At 39.6% G+C, this 20,729-nt stretch overlaps 2 protein-coding genes across 2 annotated transcripts; one reads left to right on the forward strand and one right to left on the reverse strand.

Moving 5' to 3' along the window:
• Positions 1-270: 270 nt before the first annotated feature.
• Positions 271-2,407, reverse strand: LOC139642332 (GDNF family receptor alpha-1-like; the record flags this gene model as incomplete). The annotated part of the gene is made up of 3 exons (XM_071517129.1): positions 2,368-2,407; positions 1,371-1,676; positions 271-351 (listed from the first exon to the last, which is right to left on the reverse strand). Coding segments are annotated over exons 1-3 (427 nt in total), but the record flags the coding sequence as incomplete, so codon positions are not given.
• Positions 2,408-5,607: 3,200 nt separating this feature from the next.
• ccdc172 (coiled-coil domain containing 172) lies at positions 5,608-20,413 on the forward strand. The gene is made up of 9 exons (XM_071517128.1): positions 5,608-5,686; positions 5,997-6,082; positions 7,904-8,020; positions 9,173-9,338; positions 11,181-11,282; positions 12,056-12,158; positions 17,334-17,425; positions 20,189-20,221; positions 20,400-20,413. Exons 1-9 carry the CDS (start codon positions 5,608-5,610, stop codon positions 20,411-20,413), a joined length of 792 nt encoding a protein of 263 aa, XP_071373229.1.
• The last annotated feature ends 316 nt before the right edge of the window (positions 20,414-20,729 follow it).

Consider the following 20,729-nt stretch of genomic DNA (forward strand, 5'->3'; position numbering starts at 1 on the left):
GTGTGAGCTCAGAACTATAGCTCCCCATGCAAGGTCACTTCCAGCTGGCATGCAATATTGTCGGGGTGAGAACGAGGGGAGAGAGAGAGGAGTGTATGAGGGAGGATAAATACTTGACACACAGATAACCTTCATTGAGAGCATGCACAGCTTGGAGTTATATAAGAGCTTAACCATACCTCGACAGGGACAGGTGACCAACGAAACAATGAACAAAAACAAACTTTGTGTCGGAGTGAAAGCCTCCACAGAGCAGGCATTTGTCCTTACCTATGATGGGAGCCAGGCGGAAAATGTCCGACAGACGGCTGTTCACAGGCTCGTAGGGAGAGTCCTCCAAGAAGTCATTACCTATGAGGAATATTACCAGTTATTGAAACAAAATAGGTAGGTAGATAGATAGATAGATAGATAGATAGACAGATATTAGTAGGGGCCACAAACAAACTTATTGAATCATTGCTGACCCCCCCGTGTTTTGTTTATCATCCTATTCCCCTCACATTGGCCAGCATGTGACATGGGTTATTTGGGTCAGTCGATATCCATGGTGGCACAAAGCCACACGCTTGATTAGGCAGGTTGGTCAGCTGTGTTGCGCAACTGGAAGCCGACTCGCTGGAAATGGGCTGGATGCGGTTTAGGGACTAAAAGGCCCCCTGCTATGATCAACACTTTAAGATGCCACTGCCGGCGCTGAGGGGCTTCACGCCCCATTACCTTCAAGCGAAGTGATTTAGGAGGTCAAAAACTCTCCGCTCCACAGGACCATTGCTGAGAACAGTTTTGGGGTCAAATTTGAATGAAGATTGCATGTTGCTTGTTGATCGTGCATGATCGCATTGCACTGTTAATAGTTAGAGAGCTGCGTGCTACTTGTGCTACTTTCTGAGTTTTTGAGTAAGTGCGTGTGTGTGGTAGCAGGAATGGGGAGGGTCATAGAGATGGGAGGGTGGGGAGGGTCACAGAGCTGGGAGGGTGGGGAGGGGTTTGAGGACTGACAGTGCCCCCTCCATACAGCAATGGGAGGAGCCGGGGCAACTAATCATCACACTTTCACCTCAATACAGAATAGATCAAAAACACCTACAGTATAGGCAACTTCCATTTTGCATTAGCTATGGCTCTAGGGTGCTTCGCTACAGCAGCCCTTCCCAAAGTGGGGTCTGGAGACTCCCAGGGGTCTTTGGGGGGGGTTTAGGGGGTCTCCATCAAAAAAAGCAGTTTAATTGTGCATAATACAGTTATGCAATTCTAGATTAACAACAAAAATCTATGGGGGTTCTATGGGGGTCCTTCACAAGACAAAGTTCATGCACTCTGACACTAACACACTTTAAAAAAAAAAACGCACATAGGCCCAAACCAACCTTGTAATGTCTGATAGATCCCCCAGTAAATGCGCAGACAGTTCTTCTCCTTCTTCATGCCCCTTTTACACCGGCAGTTGTACAGGGGACTCTGTTTGAGCGCGTCCATGGCACTCCGGCACTCATCCTTGGCCTCCAGGCCAGCCACCATGCTGAAGTTGCTCTCCTTGCCCCCTGCCACGCACTGCCTCATGGTCCGGTACTTGGTGCTGCACGCCTGCTCCTTCAGGCACTGTTCACTGGCCTTCACACAGTCCAGCCGGTTGGACCCGGCAAGCAGGTTCTCCTCGGCGTAAGACAACACATCTGGGAATGACACGGTGATAGTACTATAATACCAAAATACAAATACTAATAATAACCCACTACTAGCCTACTACTACCACCACTACCACTACTACTACTACTAATAATAATAATAATGATAATAATAATGACAATAATGATAATTATGTTCTTCAGTCATTTATTTGTTCACAGTAAATATTCAAAGCTTAAGCAGTTTGCAAGCTGCCTTTGGGGATTAAAATATTAGGGATCAGAGAGGTCTTATCCAGTGACAACAACATGAAAAACATGCCTTGGTCGCCACAAAAGGATCGATGCTTTCCATATAACCAGTTTTTAAAAGCAAGATTTTTACACTTTTCACTTTTACTGGTTTGTGCTCCATGCAGCTGCCGAAAAGTTCACGGTGGTTTCAGCAGCCTATGAAAACATGCAGCGAAGCTGTTTGACTTAAATGTAAAAATATTCCTTTTATTTGCCTCCGCATTAACTATTGTTTGATTGCAGCGAGAGGTCCTGATTGACTTTTCCTCTTTGGAGCAGTTTGAGTATCCCGTCTCTCAGTGAGCGACCACTGCCGCTGTTTCACGGACCCCTTATGAATAGAGCTTACAGTTTAGCCACCAAATTATTACATTATGAGCACCTATAGAGTTATCAAATGATCATGCAAGCAGCTGTGGATGGCATTATACCATGTGAAACTTACCTAAAAGAGGCAGAACGACATAGAGAGCTGCGAGGATCATTGTCTTTCTATCCATGTGAAATATAAACCCTTGTTGGAACGAAATTTGCGATTCAAAAGCGACTTAACAGTAGTTTAATTCCCAGGGTACCTCCACTGTATTGAAATCCATTGAAAAGACCGGGGCACTGTGCGCTCCGCTGTACAGAAGAGATCCAGCCCGCCTCATGCGAGAAATATTCCACCTCCAAAAGTGTCCAACCCCAGTTCTGCCACAATCTGTCTGGCTATACAATCAAGTAGCCTTTATCGAAAGTGGGGTTTTCTTGCCCTTGTGGGGGGTCTTATCACAGCGAGGAGACAAAGACGAGGGTTCAGAGCAGCGGTGGGAGCGAAACGGGCGAGTGTCCTCCAACTCCAGCCAGTGGGATGCTTGCGTCTGTGCGTCTGAGCGCATGCAGCCAACTAGAGCTCCACTGCTGTCTGGCAGCCTGTCTAGCGCATTCAGCAAGGGGAGAGTCCCAGCTATTCCCTCGCACGAAAAAGTACAGTAATCCTATAATAAATTTAGATGCAGATGTACAGATGTCACAGCAAACTGTAAACCCCTTATTATAGAAATAGCCTATGTATTGACAGCAAAGGAGATTTTTAAAAAAAATACCATATAGCACGATAAGGTCACTATCGACTCACTATTGAGTACCGCAGACACACAAGTCCCTATAGGAATATTGCATGAATATTATAGTGATGATAATAATTTCGAAAGGTCACCATTGAGCCCAACCACAGACACACTACAAGCCTCTATATGTATAGCCTATTATATGAATATTATAGTGATTTGTTTCGTGATGGGCAGCTTTCCAGCTCGCATCCTCGCCCCAGGAAAAAGTAACTTGATCAGTTTTCAACTAGGCCTATATTAAAATCCATTACGATGTGCTTGGTAGTTGTGGATTGATAACCATGTGAGAGCAGAGGGCATATGGTTGCATTTAAGATGTTATGAAATCAATCCAGCCCCCTCACCCCTTGATGTGTGTGGGCTGGGTTTAAATTTCAGCGTAACTGGGAGAGGGCAACGAGCTTGAGCATGAGGCCAATAACGTGTGCATTTTTGCCATTACATGCATGATACTGAATGAAAAGCCTATAAGCTGACAGTTGGCATTTTGTAAGATTTTGATCCCCATTTAACACGAGTCGAGTCGACCCTCATATGATAATAAGTGAATATATTTCAGCCTACAAAGTCACACACCACGCGCAATCCTTTCAATTAAATTCCATGCTTGTGTGTGGCTCCTCCCAGTTTTGCTGATAACATGTTAATTCCATTTTCCAATTGCAAAAAGTGATATGCAACAGTCGCTGCCAACTATGAAGAGAGAAGATGATACATTTGAGTGTGTCTGTGTGTGTGTGTGTGTGTGTGTGTGGCAGTGGGGGGTGTGGGGAGGGGGTCGTCATTTAAGGGGCCACGGAATAACATTTTGATAGAATATAAATTATAGCATCTTTTTGGCATTTGGGAACCGGCTGCGCTGCGCTCTTGTAATTCCTGCCTTTAAAGTCCACAGTGCAGAGAGGAGTCAGCTGTGGACACGAGTGACTATCGCCATCTGTTGGTGATATGGAAGTAGAGGGCCAGCACCGTTGACTGTATATGAAACCATTTTAATACTTCCATGTAATTTCACAGTCTATTTCATGTTAAAATTCAAAATAAGCCGAGCATCACGTTTTCGAGACCTCTCTCTGATCAATTAATTGGCAAATGAATAAAAATTCAACAAACGTAAATATGATTGTAGGTCTAATAACAGGAAGATATACATCAAGCCATTGATCGCCTATGGTCTATTCAGTGGCTAATCCACTTGGCTAAATACATGGGACCAGATATGTCAATGAGCCGCTCTCTGCATTAAAACCATTGACTGTGGGCTGAATCAATCAAGAATGTTGGCCTCGACCACAGTAAATCAACCCTACATTAGAGAGAGAGAGAGAGAGAGAGAGAGAGAGAGAGAGAGAGAGAGAGAGAGAGAGAGAGAGAGAGCAGATTCATTCAGAGATGGGAGGAAATAGCTTTGAACCTCAATGGATAATCCCTTATTGAAAAGGAAGCCACGATTAGGTGAGATCAATCCAGTCAGTGTGGGACAGTCACTCTTCAAAATGGCTCTCATTTTAGTTAAATATATATTTTAGGCTACTGGCCAATGTCCACGACTGTCTTTATAGAGAACATGTCTGGAGAATAGAGGGAAAGGGGACATAAAAGAGGGATAGGCACAGGCTACTAAGCTAATTGTCTGCTTACAATTTGATGACTTTGCTTTTCTAAAATCTCCAAAGGGATCGTTGCCAGACAGGGGAAGGGTTGCCGCATCAGTCAGGTGATTTATGAAAAGCCTCAATCAATATGTAATATTAATTTTGCAAATGAATGTCAGAATGATGTAGTCCTCAGGTCGTATAAACGAGCAAACGTTTCACACTTTAATGTGCTCCATGGCATCGAATCAAAAGCATTCTTCCCCCAGCGGCGCTCGGGAAAATTGGTCAAAGTCAACAATTATGTGACAAATATACGCGACGGCGCTCTGTGCACTGGATTACGGTTATTGATTGCTGATTGTGCCTACAAGGTTCAACACTTGGGGTAGAAGCAATGATGAATGACAGTGTCCATAGAATGTCCACAGAGAGTTAGTAGGCTACATCATATATTTATCTTAATCAGTTGCGTCCAGTGCGGAATAGTTGGGCCTGAGCAATGAACCACAACAGGCCCAGTTATGTTTGAATAGCTAAATTAAGAGCCAATGTTGGCACTATGCTAAACAGAGCGATTAGCTGTTCTAACAGCAGTTTAAAACATTGTGGCAAGCGGCTATAGCTGTTTTCTGTTTTTTTTTTTCTTCTAAAAGTTCTTTGTAATAGAAAACGTTTTATTTTTCTACTACAAAGGATGCAAATTATTTTTTTGTAAGATAATAAGATGCCTACCGGTATCAGTGGTGATTTTCGGCTAGTGCATTAGCCATTTTTAGGCTAACTGATAATGGTGCGTTCAGAGTGCGTTAGCTGTCAGAGGTGTGCTTCGAATCATGACTCGGCCAATCAAAACTGAGGACCAGAACTGATCGTTCTAAACACCAACTGCCTTTCTTTAGTTTAGCTAGACTAAATATCCTGTAGCCTACTTACGTTGATTCTGAGTTTCTGAAAGCTCAACACCAATAAAATATGAGTTTGGACACTCTGTTTCAACAAATTCTCCTAACTGAACAGCACCTATCCGAGCAGACAAAGAAATTTAAAGAAGGTAAGTTTGCTAGCTAACAACCAAGGGTACCTTAGTTAAGCTAACGTTAGGTAGCACAGGGTAACAACATCAAGTAAGTTAGCTAGCAAGATTAGCAGTGCAGACAATGACGATAATGTAACGTTACCCTTCATCTTTATTCACTCAGTTATACCATATTTTAACTCCTACATTTTCTAGTTTATTCCAGCTAGTTAAACTGTCTCTCCTTGGAGCTATATTGGCATGATAAAAACACGGAGTTTCGCCCTGTTGTTATGTGTATGAGATGTCTCTATTGTAGGTTATTATTCAATGATCTTCATTTCAGTCAAAGTAGCCATCATCAGATGCCATGAGAAGATAAAGACCACCACTGAACAGTATGAAAAGGCGAATGAGGAACTTAATGAAAAGGTGCGGTCAACAACAAATGTCACTATAGCTTCTTCAAGGGTCACGTTACAATTGGATTTTCTCTTTTATTTGTTAGTAATATGTCAATTATGAATACAGTTTATGAATGGGAGAACAAATAACAGAGATGGCCTATGCAATTAGAAAATTGGAGTAGCCCAGTTGTATTCATAATTGTTAACAGGATATGTGACCTTTGATATGCTTATTAGGGCAAGCTGCTTTTGAATGACATTTCAATTTCAGTGTTTGTCTGACACAAAGTGATGCCCAAAAAATGTATTTGCAGTAGTTGAGTATTCCTCCTGAAAGCAATGTTGTCAGTGGTGGGTGGATAAATATATTATTTTACATCAAATGGCATTGCTTAAGCAAACATGGGAGCTTTATTTAATTGTTTTGTCTTATGTGATACTGTACAACATTTACTGTGTTATAAAAGTAAATAATGATATCGCTTTACCTTGAGGCAACAGTCAAGTATGAGCGGCATTGATACATGGGGTGAAGTACTGCATATTGGCATATTGACGAGGTGATCTGCTTTATGATTAAACCGCTTAATCTCTCCCATCCGCTTCATCAACAGTATAGAGGATCGATTGCAAGTGCCACTGTAAAATCATTGGTTAATTTCCACCGGATAACATTAGTGTTATTGTAGGAAACCTCTTAGCATGTGTGAGGTATAATGTCAAAGACAGGCTCATTAACCTTTAAAAAATATTGCTAAGCTCTTCTTGTGCTTGTCAAAATGAACATCAGATCAGGAAAGAAAATTACGAGGTCAAATTAGAAAGACTGCTGATCACAATACAATATCTGTATTACAGTAACTGCCTGAAAACACAAGGCAGGGATAGCTTTTCAGACTTTATACAACAACATTTTGAAATATTTTTGTCATGCTCCTATGCAATGCATTTTAGTTGATCTTTGTTCTACAAAGAGTTTTGGAAATCACTTCTACATTATAATCATCCAACAAGCCATTGCTTTAAAAATGTGAACATTAAACGTTAAAACACATAAAGGGTATGTAACCTATAATGAAAGCATTTGTGCATGTTTTAAAGTCTTATCTTCTACCTGAAATGTCCTATGAACTTAACTATTCACAGAGTGTTTTCAGCACGCATATTCTTTTTTAAACACTGTAATTATCTTAAGACGACTCTCGTAAACTCTAATACTACTCAGCTTTCTGAAACTTACGGTTCCTCCTCCGCCACTATATAAGAAACAATAAACTCACTTCTTCCTTAACAGCTTGAGTCACAGACAGACAATTGTACTAAATGTCATGCCTGAGGCAACTTTCAAAAGCCTCCCCCATGAATTTACCATCCCATATGATTTGGCAGTTTTCTTTCTTTTCTGGTGTATAATTACCTAGGATAAAAAGACAAGGACTGAACAAGAAAAGTTTCACTGGAATGAGTGTACACACGTTGCACAAGCAATTCAGGCAACCAGGTTTTTAAAAGCAGGCCGAGAAATGGGCAATTTCAAGTGACTTAATTCCCCATTTAGGTTTGCCAACTGTTTTGAAGACGACCTAGCAATGCACATTTATAAGCCAAACTTTGTCTTTTATATGATCCCAGTGCAAGTATGAGTGTCTTCTTCATGTCTGTCAGTATACAGTAATTTTGCCTGCTGCTTGTCCTACAGCTATCTCTTTTTCCCTCCTCTGGGATAAGTAACACATCCCTCACATGTAACATATCAGTAATATATCTCCCTTTCTGTACATCTACTGTATATGTTGGTGTGTCTGTCTTACTGTCCACCCATCCATTCCTGCATCTTTCCATGCAGGCCCAGCAGTTGTCTGATTTGAGGCTGCAGCATGATCTGATGAAGAAATGTGAAGACCAGATGTTGAAACAAATACAGGAGCTGTTCTGCCAGCAGAGCCACCTCAAGGAACATCTAGTAGGTCGAAGTCTCATATCATATTGGTTGGGCTTAATATGGATATGTCGTCAGGTTCTGTATTCTATATACTAATGACCCTTTTTATTCTCATACACAAATCTGTTCTGGTATAATTTGTGTTGTTGTATTACATTTTAATACTGTTTTGTGTTCTGCTTGCCCCCCGTCTCTCTTTTTAAATTCCCTCTCCCCTTTGCTCCCCTCTCTGCTTTTGTTTGTTTTGTTTTACTGCCTGTTGTTAATGGTAATGTTGTAAATGGTTGTAAATGGTTTGTTGTTTAATGTTGTCTGTCTGTTATGTCTTAATGTTTACCGTTTGTATGTCTGAGTTTTTATTTTACCCCCCCCTCCCCCCTCTATATCTATAGAGAGCAGGGGTCTTAAACCATGTTCCCTGGAGGGCCAGGAGTATGAAGGTTTTAGTTCCAATCAAACACTACAGCAGGTGACTTCACTGATTAGTTCCCCCTCTCTGGTTGAAAGTGTACTAATCAGTGAAATCACCTGGTGTAGTGTTTGGCCATGTGTGCAAGTCTAGAATGCACTGCAACAAACTAAATAAATATTGACACACAGAAGTGAGAAGTCCTACCAATTTATTTTTGATCAAAGGGATTACTTGCCAAAACGTGTTTGTATTTGTTTTAGCTGATCCCGGTAAAGCACTCTTGCTGTAACATAATTTATGAGTATGGACCCTACCATCCCATGACCATCCCATGACCACAGAGCATGCAATTCTGATCAATGAATATAAACACTCAGAATGACTCAATTTGTCACAATTCTTTCAAAGCTAAAGCAATATTCTGCTTTGGTGGGACGTTTTCACTTTTAGCTCAGACACATCTATAAGAGTTCAGGAGCAGTCAACCTCCAACATTAGTAGCCTCTCTTGTTTGCAACATTCGGGCGTTTTCCCCAGCCCTCATATTGATAATTGCAAACAGGCAAAATTACTTTGTGAGGATCTAAACTTATTGACTATTGAACCCTAGACACATACACACAACACTGGGTTTACTATGCCTTGTTTCTCTGCTGTATGTGATTGATTTTTAGGCTTGTTTATCAAAATGAAAGTGAGTGGCAGTCCTTGCCTTTGAGATTTTTTTGGAACATTTCCTATAGCCTGTTTATTCATTCCAGGATAAGCTAAAGAGGGAATCTAAAGAAGAAGAGGAAAAGTTCCTACAAGAGATCATGAGGTTCAACAGTGACTTCAGTCTTCGTGGGAACAGAGAGACAGCGTTTGAGAGCCAGACACACACTGAGATACTGGACCTGGAGAAAGAGGTGGAATCATTATACAAAGGTGATTAAAAAAAAAGTTTACACATCAAAGATCAAGAACAGGCAAATTGGTTGCTATGTGATAAAGCAAGTAGGTTACATAAAGCAGAAGTAGCTCTTATTGCTCATTTCAGATCTATCATTTGAATGATAGAACCAGAATGAGCAAGTACAGAATCAAATGTCGTCTTTTGTAGTATAAAGACCAACACAAAATACACTTTTCTCAAAGAAAATTGCATGCCTGGGTGTGTAGTATGGTAGGAACATCGTAGTAGATGAATTATAGTGCTGTCATGTTCATGTGAGAGCATAGCATTGACATGGTGTAGAAGTGTTCAGTATAATTTGAGGAAAGATACAGTTTGATATTACAGAATGTGCGGGAGTAGGATGTCTAGGAAAACTGACATCAAAGAGAACCAGATTCATTATTAAATGGAGTAAAATTGGGTAGTACTATAATTCACTACTTAATTACTGTATGGATAGCAAAATACAATAAGATGGAAGGCTTTGCAAGATTGATCTAGTATTGAGTAAGAGATCAGTTTACAGTATCAGGAAAGTCCAAAAGGTGTTAGGTAAGCTGTAAGTCACAGAAACGTCTGTGAGTCTCAACAGTCTCAGTTTTCTGTCTCATGGAATTCTTGTCCCATGCGGCAAACCATCTGGTACCCAAGTAAGCTAAAAAAAATCATAACAATGGTGCACATAGGCACAGGTCTGGCACAACGTATCACAAATTATTAAATTGAGCATGGGATGAGTCGGAAAGCTGTGTGTGCAGGTGTGTGTGAGTGTGTGTGCATGTGTGTCTGTCAATTACATGGGTATTATGTAAGTTGGCTAGTGATGTACTGATGTTGGTTGACTTGGTATTAAGCTTTCAGAGGCATTTATGTATTATGCATGGGATGAAAAAGAAAGAAAGAAAAAGGAAGAAAAAGCTCTAATATTAATGTAAGAATTATTCAGTAATAAATACAAAGGAGGTCTGAAACTCTTCATTTTAGTCTGACATTTAAGTTCTGTGCTGCTCACGCTTGAGCACACCTGGCCTCCATTGTACTAATGAGACTCAAGTTCTGAACAATCATGTCTGTGGTAAAATAATTAGTAATAAAAGTAAAATATCGTAAAAGTTCGAAAGAGTGTTGAAGACAGACCATCAGCAAAGTTTAATTAGTCAATTGAAATGGAGTTTTTAGCCTGCAGTATGAGGATGTAGTTAAATGAATGGGAATAGGAATAGTTACAAGTATGGGAAGAAAAAAATAAGTAGTGGAAATATGAGAAAGCACAGTTATAATTGTCTAGGAAATTCTACAATGCATACTGTGTACGTAGTCAATTTTAACCCGCATTTTGGTGTGGGCCAAATATTAAGTAGTGATTATTTTTACAGAAACTGCAGTTGCGATGGTTTATGGCGATGCAATATACTGTAATTTTTAAAGCCTAGCAAGTTTTAATTCTGCATTACACTTTGATGTGGTTTGAACCATTTTCAGTAGTTGTACAAGATTGAGGGAATAGCTCCCATTGGACTTGCCAGTGACCAATCTCCTCACATTATATAGTATTTCTGGACTCGGGGGAACTTCATTCACTGATTGCTTGTACTAAAAAAATATAATTTTAAAAATGCCCACATTGCAGCCTTTGCAATATAGATAATGTGTTCTTTCATTGTGCAGTGTCAATATAAATTCAATATATAGCTCATCCCTACTGGTAATTATCTTCAGTAAGTAAGCTAAGCTACCTCCTTTCCTCCTCCTCCTCCTCCTCCTCCTCCTCCTCCTCCTCCTCCTCCTTCTTCTTCTCCTTCTCCTTCTCTTTTTTGTCCCTCTACAATCAGAGATGGAGCTCATGAGCCAGAGGAATAGTCGTATGAACTCCATGCAAGAGGAGAAGAGAGCTCTCCAGCTAGAACTACAAGGCCTAGATAACGTCAGGAGAGGTAAATACCAAAAGTAAATTTTTAGTCAGAGGAATGTGGTGCTGTCCATGGTGCTGAAAGAGCACATACAAGACTGCTACAACATTCACACCATCAGTTCACTGTAGACTAAATATTGTGGTGACAACCCTCCAGTGCCAACAAAAATCTTTTTTTTTTTTTTTCTTTTTTTTTTTGGATGTATGTAGTCGAATAATAATGCAAAATTGCCACCACAGCTTGAATTTGATAGTGGTAATAACCTACAGTGGGCCGTTTGTCTGCTTTACAAGCCCCTTTTAGAGAGAGAAGCCGGCAAAAAGGCATTATTGGAAATGCAGCATCACTAGCTCCAAACCCATTCACACTGCCATTAGCAAGCCATTACTTTAGCTTGTACCCTTTCACACACAGTAGTAATGCAAGACGCACAACCGTTTGTTTACACTGATCGCTGCAGGTCCACGGCCAGTGTGAACAGTGTGAACCATTAACATACGAAGCCAATACTGTGTGAACAAGAATCTAGAAGGTAGCTGTTAAGAGGGGAGAGTGTTTCTATTTCACTTTCCCCACATAGATTGTCTTAGCTGGTCCAGAATTCCAACCGGTGACATCCGAGCCCGCCTCTCTATCTTCCAAGGGCCGCCTATTGGTTCTACTGTATAATCCACACTGTGTCCCATCTCCTTTTTTTCTGTCAGCCACCCCAGTGAATGTATTTGCAAAGTACAATGTGTCTGTATTGTTTCAAGGAATTTATTTTGTGGTTGATTTGCTATTCTTGACTACAGGCCTGGATCGCCAGTTGAGTGAGGCTGAAGCAATGACAGAATCTCTGAGAGCGGAGAGTCTGATTGTCAGTCAGAAACCTCTCACTGACAGCACCTGTCTAAGGTGAGCATCATCAACTGTCCGGGGAGGGCTATAAATTTGGGCACACAGACACAGTATACCTGATTTAGTTGCAATTATGTAATATATGATGGAATCATAATAATAGTGCAAACATGTATTTTATATAAGCCACTTCGTTAAAAGCAAAGGCTGCAAGAAAACAAAAAAAAGCAAGTAAAACACAAAGGAAAAAAAACTCAACCAATAAGGGTAAAAGCAGCGCTAAGCGCTTTAGCAGTTCACAGAAAATGCCTTTCTGTAGAGAAATGTTTGTTGGCCTGTTTTAATATGCATTGCAATGTCTGCAGTTAGGCAGTCTTACACAAATTGAGAACACAGGGTTGAGAAGTCTCACACCATAGTTCTCTGAGGCTTCCTCAGAGCATCCTGATATTTTCAATATAACTGGCAGAGCAGCTGTGATGTTTAATTAGTTGGAGAAATGTTGGTGGTGTGTGTTCACCCTAAGCCTCTTTTGAAGGCTGTCACTGCACTCACCTCACCAGGTCTGTCTAGTTTTCTGTAATATAACTGATAAAATGCATCTCAGTAGGTTGTCTTAGTAGCTGGGTTGACTCTTGTATTGCTGAATGCACTGAGAAAGGGATAGAGAAACGGAAATTGCAGCATGTTGGCACAGACAACAGGGATTGCACTGTAACAACACAAAACTACACACTATTCTGCAAGCCCATTAGACAGTAGGTGTTATTTACGTACGGTATAATTCAATCATACTGTGAGAAGTGCTGAATAGACCAGCAAGCCCACCACCCTTCTGTTTGTCTCTCTCCCTCCTTCCTGGCTGGAGTCCGGATGTAGAAGTGTAAATAACAGAACATTAAGGCCATTTGGTTTAATTAAGGCTTTGATCTGTAGCGTATTTCATTCAGTCAACAAGTAGAAAAAAAAAAAAAAAAAAGCCTAATGTGATTGATGCAGGGAAGCTTGTATGGGAAGATGAATGAGGGGTGGAGAGTTACACATTCACTCTGAATGCTTATGCAACTGCTCACCAGCAAATAAACACAGAAATCATACATCACTTGGAGTTTTGACTGCAAAAATTATAACTTTTGCATGTGGTGTCTCTGTTTCCTTGATAAACTTGAGTAAACAGTGGAACATAATCATCCAATCCATCAATGGACTGTAATGAATGTAATTCACCTCTGCAGCACAAATGTTGGCATCAACCACACAAACACGCAAATAATACTCTAAGAGCGATGAGCTAGCAAGCATTATACTCGGAAGCCTTATTATCCTTAATGTTGCCTACGGTAAGCAATCAGTCAAAATTAACCAACAGTAGGTGTATGCTTCCATAGCTAGCTGTCTACATAATACATACACAACTATCTCAAACACATTGTAAGAGTTGCCTGCATCAATATTATTTATTTGATGTTGCAGCTTGTGTAATGCATTGTCATTATCTCTTGGAGTAATGAGTACGATGCAGCCAACGTGGAACACAATGTCTATGTCCCGAAATGGATCAGTGCACTGATTTAAAACAGTGCTAATATTTATGCAGAGAACCACCCAAACAAGAAAGTCTGTCTTTGTGGTAAATAGCTTACTGATGATCATTTTCTGAGCTGTAGAGAACACAACCGTGTAAAGATGTCCAAGGCACACTGAAATAGTGAATAAGTTCAGGAGCCTTTCTTTGTGGCATGGTTAGGCAAAGATAAAAACACTACCGATGCGTTTCAGCCCATAGGGAGCCTTTATTTGGGTACCCTGTTCCTGTAAGCTATCATTAAACTACTTACTACAAAGACCAACTTCCTTATTTGACTCTCTGCATGACTGTTGCCCATTCCAAAGAGTATCCAATTGTGTGTTTTGCACTTGGCCCATAAACAACCCAGGTAGTGCTCCTTCATTCATTTTTACTTCAGTGATAATACTTTATCTGGGCTAACTCAAAGCTGTACATTTAAACTGGACAGTTAAAGGGTAACTTCAACCATTTTAGCAAATGTATTATTCTTCTGAAGGATATACAACATGACTGATGAGAAACTGCCACCTGCTCGTGCTTGCGCATTCATTGAGAACGCGCAACAAAACCACTAGACAACATCACCACGGTATAAAGCAATTGCCTTCCAATGGGAGAATGGAGTAGCCTATAGAATTGTAATGAAATTTGCGATCTGAATAAATGTGTCACAATCAAGAAAACAATGCCTTTCCTTTCTGATGAGTTTATTCATAGCTTACGTGAGCGCTGTCAAAGGAGAAGGATAAATTCCTTCCAGATCCATGGTGGGTTTTACCGCACATGCCTGGCTTGCATTGTATTTGTTTCCATCAAGACAGAACACAGTACTACTGTGTTAGTAGTACTAGTCAGTAGATCTAGTGACAGGAATGTTTAAACATATTATTGTCACAGATCATGCTAATGTGAATTCTGATTTAAGGGCCTCTTGAGGGCACATACTGCTGTTTTGCCAAAGATTTTGAGATTTTTCATATGTGAACAACAGCAAGCACTTGTTGAGACCTCTTGTATATGTGTCTATTGAATTAGAATATGAATCAGAGAGTTGAGGAGCTCCTTTTTTTGAAACATCGGTGGTGGATGAGTGTTACCCCACCTTGTTGCAGCATGTTTTTTTTTCCACAAAGAGACTTCCTTTATTTAATTAAAGACTGGAGATCAATAGCGTTCCAGGAAGGAAGGGTCACTGTTATTGCTGATGCTTCTAGTTTGGATAATGCCCCCTACTCTACTGTAGTTATACTATATGAAGTACATAACAAACCCCCCAAACCTATGTCCAAATGAAGATGTAATGTTTTGTTTCTGTTTTATTTTTTGAATCACTTTTTCAACATCTTTTTTTATTTATTTTGCTTTCAAACAACATTCAGCATTCAGTATTAAGCATTCCAATTAAAAGCTGTTATCTCCAAAACGTATTAGAATGACATGCAAAATAGCCATATGCCTTTTAACTGTTTGTGTATTTTGATCAGCCTCCTTCTCTATTTCCTCCTCACTCCACTCCTTGTCACAGCTTGTCTACAGTTTCTCTCTGTCTTTTACGTCCCCTGTACTTTCTACCCTTTGTCTCTTTCTAATGCCCCCCCCACCCCCCCTTGCGTTGCCTTAAATCATGCGTGTGGTAAGCATGTCCTGTTCATCCGTCAGCCTCGTTTCACATAGGTCCTTCATTACCCCCAGGCTGATTAGCCTCGGGAAGTGCTGAGGATGTGGCTTTGGAAGAGAGAGCGAGAGAGAAAGGCCCCTCTCACTCATTCTTATGATCATCCATCCTGAACTGAAACCATCAATCCTGTCTTCAATCACTGGGAGCCTCCCTTTAAAACGCATATTTAACTGTCTGCTTATTGATTGTTGGAAATTGAAAGCATGTCAATTTGAATGAGTGCTGTGGTCTTTTAAAAAGTGTTCAGTGTGCAAAACACAGGGTGGCTAGTGGTGCGGGTGATTCACTGTCACACCACAGCGCTGTACGTGAAATAAGTTACAACACCACAAAAATAATAAGTTGCTTGAGATCTCAGCGCATGACAATTTAGCAATCCTTTTTTGTATCTGTAATTTTTTGAGCTACCTAAAATAAAATAAACAATCAAAACTAGTTGGCAGTTAGAGGCTTTTCTGAGACTGATGGACTAACAATCTTCAAAGATGCCATGTGTAGGATTTTCTTCATTGTTGCTGCTAAATCAGTGGGTCATATGATGATATCATTGCACTGCAGAAAACACTGATCTCCATGACACCTGTTTTTTGAAATAGCCAGTCCACAGTGTTAGTCTTGCTGCTAGAAACATCATGCTGCTGTGTTTGAAAAGCAGTATATTTGTCCCCAAAATTACGATTTATAAGTTTCACAGACGAGTGTAAAGTTAAGAAACACTGCCATTGGTTTTCAGACTGTGAAAATGCAATTCTAGCTTGGTTGCTTTATTGTTTCATTAACTTCCAATAAAAGAAAGAAAGAGTCAGCTTGTCTTGGATTCACGTGTAGCTCTGTATAGATCTTTCAAACACCTACCATAACACTTTAATCATAGCCCAGGCATATATTTGACTCAACAACAAAAATGTCCATGCTTTTATTGGAGACAGGTATTAAACTGAGACACAAAGCAGAACAATGTATACTGTCTAAACAAACTTATAAAAAATATAGCATTTTCTATCTTCACAAGTCAAAAAGTCACAAAGTCACATATCTCCTATGGTATGGTAAGAGACTGACTTTGACTAAAGACAGCAGTAATTGGATGTTTTAATCTAGAGCAAAGGGACAGTAATTTATCTACATCACTCCGCTATGGTGCATGCTTTGGCTAATATATCACCTGCATTTTTCTAAACATATTTTAGAGCTGTCCCATCTACATACATGTATTCACTGTTAAATCATTCAAAGTAAAGTTTTTTTTGGTTTATTTTTAAAAAAGTGATTGTTACAGCTTTATTAGAAGGATGTCCACAGCCAAATGGATCATTTAAATGGACTCCTTGCACCTTCACTTTAATCTGGGACACTTTTAATATTTACTATTTGCTTTTTATGAAGTCACTGTGTGTTGTTGATGTGCTTAATGTATATTTTATTGTTTGTGGTCATTATGTGCAGATCAAATTCCCCTCGGGGCAATAAAGGTTCTCAATCATTCATGTTTTTTTCATTCAGCGTTAATTCTTCTGGAGGATATACTAAAATGTTTTTGGGGTATCTTTGTAATCCCCCGTCTCAATACAGTAGTAGTATTTTGCTAGCAACAATAGCTTTACAAAAGCGATGGGCCATTTCAAACCATAGCAGTTTTCTCTCTGGCTTTCAGCATGAACAGGAAGTGTGACAAAGTTTGATTTTAGTTCAGTTAAGTTGCTCAGTTTAGTTTGATTTAGTTTAATTTAGTTTAGTTGCACAGTTATAAAACACAAAAGCAAGGTTACAAAAACAGCGATAGAACACAATGATACAAACACAGAAAGAGGAGAAACAAAACTAATTTGTGCAGGTGAGATAAAAAAAAAAACTCAAGTGGTTTAAACTCAACTTAATATATAGGTCCAAAAATGCTGAAGCTTCTCTTTACAGTAAGCTGGCCCTTTCATAACTTTGCAATTACATTTTCATGTGATTGATGTAGGTTTCATTTGTTTCCCAGACTGAAGAAGGAGCTTGAGATGCATAAAGAAGGAGAGCTAGAGCTTCTGCGAGAGGCCCTCAGCTCAGAGATACAGTTCCTACAGTCAGTAAGTAGCTATGTTATCAACAGGTTTTCATTCAGAAATATTTTACTTTTGAGACAGTGTTTCATCAGTAGGCCAGAACCACATAATTTTTTTTTTAGTTATTTGCCCGTTTAACCAGCACTGAAAAATAATACCTTTCAATTACAGTATATGAGATATGATGAAACTTTTAGTCATTCCAGATTGTGGTCTTACTTAGAATGGTAAGAAATCCAAATTTCATTTCTGTTCCACCTCATACTCTAGTGTGTTCTATATAGGCTTTCATATAATAATGTTTTATGTTGTCTTTGTTTGTAGAAACTGGACAACAGCCAGGACAACCAGCAGCATTAGGCAAGTTTTTCACTTCTGTTCTTTTTTTTCATCATCATACCAACCATCATTGAGAAATTTATGTTGGTATAGAGAGAGAGAGAGAAACTACAAACCAAGTGCTTTGTGATGCTTGTCCAAAATACATGTTACAAATACAGGTGTTAGCCTAGTCTGTTCTTTATATTTACTTTGAATGGTTACATTAAAAAGAGAGCAAATTCCATTGTATATTATTTATTTATTTTTTAAATGAAACATTTGTTGGGGATGTTAGAGGTTTTCATCTAAAATATTACCTTTGACATTTCATTTATTCACACAAGACTAACAAATATAAGGACATACACACATACAGACAGTGACAACCACACACAAACACTGTGCATTGTCTATATGTTTGAGTTACTTTTTGTTCACTGTGTGGTTGTTTTAGGGGGCGGGGAATCAACTGTGTGTGTGTGCGCGCACAAGTGAGTGTGTGTGATCTCAGGCATTGCTAGTGAAGTATCCAAAGAAAGTGATTTTATACTGACATCTAGTGTACAATTGGTGACATTGCTATATCACACTGTGATAACGTTGTATAAAACAATGTAAACATTGTATAAACATCATATTATAGATGTGGATGTGCAAAATGTCAGTGTGTTGCATTCAATTATGCTGTGGTTGCTGCAGCTGAATAATCAGTTAATCTGTTATGTATTTTCATTGCATATATATAACTTCACATTTGATAAAATATTTACAATAATAATAATACAAATTTTAAAATAAATAGATACAAGTATCCCTACACTTCTTTTCATTGTTGTAGCAGCAAGTCTTCCTTTCTTTTGGCATCAGAAATGCATCTTAACTCCCATTCCCTGCTTCACCCAACCTTAAGCCTGCCAGTAAGGGATGCTTCAGGTTCCAAGAAGCTATATGGATCACATAATCACGCTTATTCTGGTAAAATCCATAAACGTCATAGCTGTCATAGACGTCAGCTGTCATGAAGGAAAGTAAAAGGAAACAACTGTTTAAAATGTGTCCTCGGCCCATGCTGTTTGTCTACTGCCACCTAATGGGAAATGTGTGACATCACAACTCACCACTAGTAATCCCTCAGTCCAAAGGCTAGACAGTCATTTCCATAATTGATGATTAGAGGGTCTGTGGTCGTACAGGATAATTCTGTGGGTCATTTTCTCTCTGATTAGAGTGTCTACTAATAGAATGATTTGGAATGTCAATAGCTAATGAGTTCCTGCAATCTCATTTGACTCTTTGACTTTGACCTCAGTGAGCTACCTCTGGATATGTTGTCAGAAACAGAGTGGGATGGACAGAGCACTCCATTTGGCTAAGTGACTAACCTCATCTGAACTGCTGCTGTCATGCATACCTAGCCATTAAGCATCTGAAAGAGTGAGTGATTCGTACTGTAAGATCACTGTAAAGTAAGATTGGAGAATATAACATTCTATTCACCTTATTATAGTAGCAGCCACTGCATCTATCCTGCATTAGTTCTACAGATTTGTTTTTTTCTTGAACGCTATACAGTAGAACCAAGCATACTGTAAAACAAAACACTAATGTCTGTCAACCACCCAGTTACCAGTCTATTTCTTGTAACTGAAAAGAGAGCAAATCTTGATTTTACCAAGCAGCTCCTCTTGGGAAGGAGCTAAAGTGCAATCATGTAGTAAAAAGTGTGACTACAGTGGCTGGAATTGTACATAATGTGAAACTGGGCAAAGGTAAACATTGCTTCCTTGAATTTCAAGACATGTCATGACAGACTGAATAATATAATGCCATACACAGTTACACTGCTAATTAATACATTTTACTTTCATGGCATGAAATTGTGTTGCTGTGAGACTGCTGCATGTACTGACACACTTGCCAATTTACACAATACACAGATGTCAACAAAGGAAAATATTCAATTAACATGAGAAGAAGGAACAGCAATCAGTGAGAAGGAACAACCACTTTTAATTTTGAAGCAAATGTCTTTGAATTGATTCCACTTCCTTACGGTTTTTAACCACTTGCAAATTTTAATTTCTCACTGCTTCAAGCATACCAAAACAACCATGACATCCTTGGTCTACGCATCTTTCTCCCCTTCATTGTGGTCATCCGCATACAAGACAGGTATACTCTGGATTTCCGTCTATGCCTTGTTTTTTTAGCTCAGTGATAAAATTGTGAATGGTGCTGTTCTGTAGATCGCTGCTGCTCTTGGTTCTCAGGCAGTCCTGGTCTTTTGGAAAATAGGCCGTCTGTGCTCCTGAAACTTGAATAGGTGATTCTGGGAAAGGAGAGAGAGAGGGAGTCAAGTTCAACTCCACGTCCATTTTAAACCGCCTACCATACCTACCATAACAATATAAAGTGAGATGCTTTTTACAGATAGTTTAAGGTCCTGTCCGAATAAAAAGTAAGATCACAGAACAAAAATACACTCAAAGAGGGAGAGATTGTTGTAAAGTAGCTCCTGTTTTTGAACTTAGCAATCATACAGATACAGCAAACTGTTGTTGAATGGAACTGTAGACCAATTGACAAAATAGAGCCTTACTACTGCAGACTGCCAGCGTGGTTCCTCCTATGTACTGGGAACGCCATGTATATCCTGTGCTCTCACTACATTCATCATACAGACGACTCCTCCTGAGGAAACCAAAATCATATCCCTGTGAAAGGAAACACACAGATAAACGACTCATCAATCATCAGGTTATCTGTTTTCAGACAGAACTGTAAAGAAAAGCTGCTTGTACGTAGCGAAAACCCGTTTTCATTAAAATATGTAATTTTTTGCGAGTCGTATACATCACGTACATCATTGCACATAGGTTTGCAGTAGCGCTTGCTATTGATGGTGGCACACACCAGCCCTCCATCGCTGTGCACTGCTGCTGCAGAACAAGTCTTGGGCTCTGCCCCTTGGCATGCTGTTGGTAATAAATGAGAATCATTAAACATTTAAC

This window comes from Centroberyx affinis, unplaced genomic scaffold (assembly GCF_046629955.1).
Source record: "Centroberyx affinis isolate AG114_WGS23_722 - 3 ecotype Tasmania unplaced genomic scaffold, CSIRO-AGI_Caff_v1 ptg000462l_1, whole genome shotgun sequence".
Classification (NCBI taxonomy): domain Eukaryota; kingdom Metazoa; phylum Chordata; class Actinopteri; order Beryciformes; family Berycidae; genus Centroberyx; species Centroberyx affinis.